The 7406-nt window shown below is 38.4% G+C and overlaps 3 protein-coding genes across 3 annotated transcripts; 2 read left to right on the top strand and 1 right to left on the bottom strand.

Annotated features, from left to right (window-relative positions):
• The first annotated feature begins 214 nt into the window (after positions 1 to 214).
• On the top strand, positions 215 to 1473 carry LOC108097922. The gene is made up of 2 exons (XM_017200472.2): positions 215 to 737; positions 795 to 1473. Exons 1-2 carry the CDS (start codon positions 348 to 350, stop codon positions 1368 to 1370), a joined length of 966 nt encoding a protein of 321 aa, XP_017055961.1. The 5' UTR covers positions 215 to 347; the 3' UTR covers positions 1371 to 1473.
• LOC108097929 (putative tRNA (cytidine(32)/guanosine(34)-2'-O)-methyltransferase 1) lies at positions 1459 to 2592 on the bottom strand. The gene is made up of 3 exons (XM_017200486.2): positions 2408 to 2592; positions 1662 to 2344; positions 1459 to 1608 (listed from the first exon to the last, which is right to left on the bottom strand). The coding sequence occupies exons 1-3, from the start codon at positions 2526 to 2528 to the stop codon at positions 1504 to 1506; spliced, it is 909 nt and encodes a 302-aa protein (XP_017055975.1). The 5' UTR covers positions 2529 to 2592; the 3' UTR covers positions 1459 to 1503.
• Positions 2593 to 3482: 890 nt separating this feature from the next.
• LOC108098008 lies at positions 3483 to 7301 on the top strand. Its single transcript, XM_017200653.2, has 12 exons — positions 3483 to 3637; positions 3770 to 3905; positions 3958 to 4068; positions 4129 to 4288; positions 4350 to 4376; positions 4480 to 4645; positions 4702 to 5049; positions 5110 to 5928; positions 5984 to 6267; positions 6329 to 6460; positions 6521 to 6662; positions 6724 to 7301. The coding sequence occupies exons 1-12, from the start codon at positions 3543 to 3545 to the stop codon at positions 6965 to 6967; spliced, it is 2664 nt and encodes an 887-aa protein (XP_017056142.1). The 5' UTR covers positions 3483 to 3542; the 3' UTR covers positions 6968 to 7301.
• The last annotated feature ends 105 nt before the right edge of the window (positions 7302 to 7406 follow it).

The following is a 7406-nucleotide window of genomic DNA, read 5'->3' as shown; positions in this document are numbered from 1 at the left end:
GACAAACTCGAACGGAAGCAATTCGAATCGTTGTTAAGAATTCCCATCAGATATCACCTATAATTTTTTTGTGGGACTGGTTACAATAATTTCGATTTAAATCTGACTTTTAAACTCTTCTATGCGTATGCTTTTTGACTTTTTTAAAATTGTTATTTTCTTCTATATTTCAATACACAAATACCCCTTACCAAAACAATCGAGATTTTGAACCAGTTCAAGAAAATGGAAACATCGGCCGCCGCCAGTGCATCTCTAAATTACTGGTTCTTTGAGTTATCGCTTTGGGCGCAACGCCGTATGTTTTTCTTTTACAAAACAAATTTTTTGCCAGTTGAATTGGCAATATGAAGCGAAAAACAAGCGAGATTTGGTGCTTTTTCCGGGCGATAGACGACACCTTTGCGCTATGCAACATCTGCAAAGCGAAGCTGTCCTACAAGACGACCACGACGAACCTGAGCAAGCACATGAACAGGATGCACCCCTCATCGGCGCTTGTCCAAAGCAAGTACAAATTCCAGAGCAAGAGAAGCCGTGGAATGGACCGGAACAAGGGAAAGCCGCGCAACTCCGCGCAGGAGGACGTAATGCTGGATTTTGTAAGGAAACACCCGCGATTGCTGCAGAATCCGACGTGGGAGACGCGTAGAGATATGGAGTCGTTGTGGGAGCAGATGTCCTCGGAGCTTAATCACCATGGTCCACCGCGAAAAAATTCAGTCGACTGGAAAAGAGTAAGTAAATTTATTCCATCTCCCGTACACCCATTTGATATGATTGTGTTTTCACAGACCCTGAAGGACTGGAAAAGGTTCATCCTGAAGAAGGTGGAGAGGAACGAGTTGCACAACCTTCCCTTTGGCACCAGTCTGAATTCAGCCGAGGAAACAATAGCTACATTGTGCCGCTTAAACGAGGATGTTAGTCAAATTATCTTGAAGGTTTCTGACGATGAGATGCATGAAAATTCCTCTAACGAGTTCGACGGGGAAGATGTGGAAGACGTAGTCCCGGAGGATGAAAGTGCAACTCTTCAGACATCTGCCGAGTACGTTTACGAGCCGGAGGGAAACAAGGTGGACCTCGACCCCCTTTACCTGCAGTCCAGTAAGCGGTCTGCATTATCCAGCAGTCGCGTGGCGGAGGAGGAGACGTCGTTGCTAGAGAAGATTAGCAGTAATATCGGAATGGTTAATGATGCCGCTAACAACGCACATCTCGCACTCAATGAATTCTGCGTCCTTTACAAGCAGAAACTTTGCGAGGACAGGCGCCATCACATGGCAATTGAACAGTTAATGGCCGAGAAAATAGAATTAAAGAAGAAACTCTTGGAAATAGAGCAGCGGAAGTTGTCTCTGAAATGAGGGCAGCCACATAGGAGATGTACTAAGAAGGTAGTCATAACAAACTTATTATTAAATAAACTAAGTATTCCATTAAAAGCTTGCCTAGTTTTATGACTTTAAATATGGTCTGTATATTTTATTTCAAAGAGATTTAGCTGATTTGCAATTGTTCATCGTAAACTTCCTTTAAGATTTCCTTGAATTCTAATGGATAAGCTGCATCGTTCATTACAGCGTCGTAAACGTATTGCACATCCTGTGAGAAACGACTGTTAGTTGTAAATATTAAATTTACCACGTATTACTTACCGATTTAGGATCTTTTGAAGCGTTAGATGCCTCGTCATCAGGTTCACTTAGCCCGCCCAAATCTCCGCAAGCAATAAAAGGAACCAAACGGCGGTTGACATCGGATCCTGTTTTCTGTGCCAACAGACGGATATCATCTCGCGCCGGGTTGATTACTTGTGGAATGTATCCGGCGGGAAGACAGAAATCGGAGCACACCACGAAGGCTTCGATGCTTGAGGGTCGCGAACTAGGCGGCTTATATATGTCAAACTTCTTGAAGAATATCTGCATTTGGGAACTAAGCAGCCAAGTGGCATTGCCTTTGAAGATCTTGGCCACAAAAGTGCCGCCAGTTTCCAGCACACAGGTGGCAATGCTGAGGGCGGCTACCAGCAACTGGTGTTGCATGTACTCGTCCATCTCGTGGACGCCGGTAACATCGGGAGCTCCATCGCAGACCACCAGCTGCGCCTTCTCATCACCGCCAAAGTGACCGATGATGGCTTCGGCCGTTGACTGCTTTGTGATGTCTCCCTGGAGCTGGATTATTCCGCGGATGGGAGCCATTGCTTGCAGGTCCACGGCAATTATTTTCACGGCGGCTTTCTCGTCATCCGTCTGGCAGGGATCGTACAGCTTTCGGGAGAGAACCTGGGACCAGCTGCCAGGAGCGGCACACAAATCTACAGCCCGCTGAACACCTTGTTAAAACAGTGATTGATTTGTATATTAAGGTGAAGTCTTGGAAACCAATTACTCCGTACCATTTAGAATGCCGTAGGCCTCATCGACGTGGAGTAACTTGAAAGCACTCCTGGCTCGCCAGCCTTCCTCTTTGGCCTGTCTATAATATATATCTCGTTTATCCTTAGAGGTTTTCCCCATTTTAAGCTATTTTATTTCGGCAAAGTGTTCCCCGTGCTAAGAACAAATATTGGGGGTGGTCTTTGGTGGAACTAGTTCTTTATTGGACTATAAATGCTAATTCTAAAAAATTTGGTTTGGAAGTACTGCGTTTTGTTAAGCTTGAGCGTTTTGGTTATGTTTTTTTTTTTTTAGAAGTAAATCCAAATTTAAGAACTTGGTGAATGTTTTGGAAAAAGTTTTTTTTAAAATCGTCCAATTAAATTGGCGTGGGCTAAATTTTCGCTTAACCCGCATCCGTTCTTTGTATCAATTTGATACAAACTTTAACTTAAGATTCAGACTTAGGCGAAATGAATTCTTATATGGATTTGTGATTTTGGCTCAAGTTTTGGCTTTAAAATATTCATGTGAAGCATTTTTTGTTCAAAATAAACAAACATTCATAATAAATATATAAAAAATTGGTTTCTTTTTTAATTTCACTTAATTTAAGCATGTTTTTAAACCTGTATCAAATTGATACATAGGAGCTAATATGTTACAGATTTTAAGGGACGGATGCGGGTTAACTGGGGGTAGCTTCCCAGGCTTTTTTTCAGAGGTTGTCTTATGAGGTTTTTTGCGATGAAAAAATACCAAAATAAATTGTTTAGGAAAAGGTAATGCTGTGATATGCGAAATTTTTCGGACTTTTAAGGTTAAGAACGGTAAAAAAAAAGTGCATGCGCCCTATTTATTTATTACCTAGTAGATCAAAAAACACTCACTTTAAGAAATTTTTCGATCAAATTTGACCATTTTTTCAGATAGGCCTCTCTTCTGAACAATTACAAACCATTTTTATAATTTATTAGCTTTAAAGTTTTAATAAATAAATTGATATCCTATGTTAGCACACAAAAAAAAAAAATGGCATAACATTCACGATTAAAGACTGCATTTTAGTAGATGCCCATTTCGGTCACACTTTTTAGCGCGAGAGCTTTAAAAACAAAACATTTCCCCACTTTTTTGCAAAAATAATTGCAAAATATGCATAGAATACCTTTGCATATGGTTGCAAGCCCTTCTCCCGAGGACTCTGAATATGTCACGATGTCGAAGGTGATGTGTCCGCGCAACCTGATGTAAGTACCTATACTTCTTCGTGTGCGACACCAAAGGTTTCTGAACATTGTGAAATATAAGTTGTCCTGCAACGGAGACCTGTTAATACATAAATATTTTGCAACTAATATATGCATTTCCACCTATTTTAGAGAGTCCGAGCTGTTCTTGAAGATTTTGCAGAAGGAAACTGATGCAGTTTTCGCCAGCTTTTCCGACAATGCCCCAAGTTGCCTTAATATTTCCAAAGAGTGTATGAATATAAAAAACCCTGTTTTACTGATGAAGGTAGCTGCGTTTTTTTCTTAAAGATTATCCCTTCTGTAAACCATTTATTTAGACTTTGCAGAGCCTCGACGAAATTATTTGCCGCGCACCTAGCGGCACCACTACATTCGTGGACGCGGTTCTGGCTCGAAGTGTGATCTATATGAAAAGTAACCAGCATTCGGTAGGTAATCTTGAAGTTATTTGTATAATTCTAACTTCAACTACTGTCTTTCATAAATAGGTTGCCTGTAATGACTTGCTATATTATGAGTCTTTAGATCCAGCTCTCAAGACCACAGAAGGAACTATAGTCTCGCAGATACTTTTGTGCATATGTCTCTATATGGTGCGGAAATATAAAGAATCGAAGGAGAAATATACCTACATACAAGACCTCATTGGTAATATTGACATTATGTATTTTGTTTTTGATATTAAAATTCTGTAATTTAAAATTTTTAGAAAAAAGCCTCTTACCTGATAAGAGTGGTGAGTATAAAAACTTTGTTTTGGTTGATTATCAACACATTTCTTATCAAATTGTGCACAGTAAAATGTATACTGAGCCATTAATTGTAATTATGTCTTCTAGAAATTGATTTATTTCTGACTCTCCTAAATCAATATGATAAGAAAATTAACCAAGAAAGGAGAAATGTTGAGTTTAGCAAAAAGGTCAGAAGCAAGACCTTAAACCCCTTTGAGGGTTTTAAGATGACCAGAAAAATTCCATATGCCAGCACAGCCTGTCTATACTTGTAAGTAATAATGTTTTAAGACCATCTAAGCGTTAAACTAAAGTACATGTTTTTAGCGAAAAATCCTCGGAGAAGTCTGCCGGAGTGTTTGCATCGGGCGATATTCCCAAGGGAGAAATAGTGCTGGTGGAGAACCCTGTATACTTTCAGTTCAGTGCTCCATTCCTTAACTGCGACAAGTGTGGAATACATCAGGAACTGCTTTACACCTGTGATATCTGTCGTTATAAAACTTATTGCTCAATGTCGTGCATAAAATCAGATGCGGAAGTTCATCAAAATGAATGCTATGGATATAAAATTGGCCTTATACCAATGCTAGAGAGCACGATGCTGTTTCGATTGTTCCTTGAATCAGGCGAGTACATACTTCCGGCTCTAGTCGACTTCGCGATGGATGGCGGGTATGTATAATGATGTTTCGTTTGTACCTTTGAAGCTCAATTGTAATATACATTAAACAGGGTAGTTAACAACCCCCGGGACGCTTGGATCTTTATACTAGAGCATGCTCAAGAAGAGGATAAAAATTACAATATTGTTGGCGAACTTCTAGCCACAGCTCCAGATTACAAACGTCTCACCAAGGAAAAGTACCAAGAAATTGTAACCACAGCATTTCGCCTGTCGGTTTTTATTTACAATGACACCAACCTCACAGAGAAATATTTTTATTTGCTAACTCTTAAGAAAATAGACATGATAAATGTGATAGCAGCTATACTTTTACGGTTGAGTGGCCACGTTCTATCAAATTCCCAGCGAGATGAGCTTAACTATTTAAAGTCTCACGAAGACATGAATGAAGCTCATGAAGAACTCGCAGAATGTGATACTGAACCGTTGCCAGCTGACCGTATAAGTGCAAATGCATTTAATTATTATGGAGTTAATGCGATATCAGATTTTTTAGACTGTTACAATAGCGTACACAACAGTGTAGATGAGATAGAAAACGAGTTGCCAGAAAAGAGTTCAAATTACAGTCCAATGTGCCAGTTTGCCGATCGACTACATTCGATATGCATACAAAAATACGAAATTGAAACTATTGAAGATTTAATAAACGCGAAGACTCTACCCACCAACCAAGTGGACGAAGTTCTCGACATTTTTAACACTTCAAAACGCTGTCAGTTGCTTACATGTGTTGCCAAATACTATCATCAATTTGTTCATCAATATTTTAACAAAGTTGAAAATATCTTCCAAGTTAAGTCAACGCTTTGCGCCACTTTAAAAGCATTTAATCAGAATTGTGAGACCGAAAATGTAAAAGTCATGTAAGTGTATTTTTTTTGTCTGGATTCCTTTTCTTTAACACATACTTTATTTTAGATCCATTTCCACCGGCAAACGCGTGGGAGTAACTGTCAAAAATGTCGTTGCTGGCGAGGAATTAGTGGTTTGCCCTGAATTTTTAAAGCAAAGTGATCAGAACATAACATTGGATCTGCCACTGTGTCGAGACTTAAATTTTCCGTCCAAAACAAATTATGGGAAATCAACTGCAAGTGGCTTACAAAAAAGCTTTGGTAATTCACCCGAGTTTTTACGACATAACAAAGCCTTTACTTTCACAATTTACAATAAATTACTTGCTTGGAATCAGTCCCGAAAAGGTATGGTAATTGATATATATTAATATTTACATATTTTATTGCATTTTCTACATTTTTTAAGATCTAAAGCTTCAACTTCATTTGTCCATTTTATTTGGCACCTACAATAGTTTTCTTGCCTTGCATTGCCCAGAAAAGGATGAGAAACGTTTGCTGGGAGTGCTTAAATTCTCCATGTTCTTGGCCATGAATGGTTTGTATTTGTAAATTTATTTGGGTTCTACTGTGAATTGCTACATAATCTTTAATGCAGGATTTTTACAACATGCCAGTGATAATGTCGTACACGTAGTTGAGTTAATTGAGTTGGATGATATATATTTTAAGGATATCGACACCTATCGACAAATCTTTTATGTAATCAAGCGCATTAATGAGGAATATTGTAAGATCATGTGAGTTTGAAATACAATACTAGGCCAAATTAGCTTGTTGATTATTTATTATCCTTTGCAGGATTGATTGTCAAGGTGCCGTTCCGGACTTCCTAAAAATGATACTTGTAAGCTGTTCATTAATTTTAAAAAGACTGGAGCTACACACCAAAGCTTTAATTGATAACGAAGAGGCTTCGTCTTTGTTCATGGAATATAGTACCTATCATTACAAATGGAAGGCAATACTTAACTCTTATGCCCTGATACCACCAGGTTTAAAGAACTTTTTTGCTGACCCTAAAAAGAAGGGAAAATTGTGTTAACTAATTTAATATGAGGGGAATTTTTTATGTTGAATAAGCGTTACGTTTATAAGCCTGTTAATGCTCACACTCCTAATGAAACAAAGATTTTTGTTAAAATATTTTTATGAAAGATTACATTCCAGTGAACTTATATTTATGTTTCGGACAACCAACTAATTGGTATTAACTTGTGCCACTGTTTTCACAATCAGTTTGGCAAACGAAAAAGAAAGAAATTTGAATGAAAACTTTTTACTTAATACTTTACTTAATGTCTTAGCGTTATCTCTTTTCATTGTTCAGCTTCAAAAATAAACACTTCCAATACTTTAATGTTTTTATATCAGCGGCATGATAAGTTATTTTAATAAGAACTCGACCGTTGTAGTCTTTTTTGGAACCGTGAACACGTTCCGGTCGGCTTTACTCGCTTATGAATCTTACTTCCGAATATTGG

Source organism: Drosophila ficusphila, unplaced genomic scaffold (assembly GCF_018152265.1).
Source record: "Drosophila ficusphila isolate 14025-0441.05 unplaced genomic scaffold, ASM1815226v1 contig_791, whole genome shotgun sequence".
In the NCBI taxonomy this organism is placed as follows: Eukaryota; Metazoa; Arthropoda; class Insecta; order Diptera; family Drosophilidae; genus Drosophila; species Drosophila ficusphila.
This window is presented reverse-complemented; position numbering and strand designations above follow the sequence as displayed.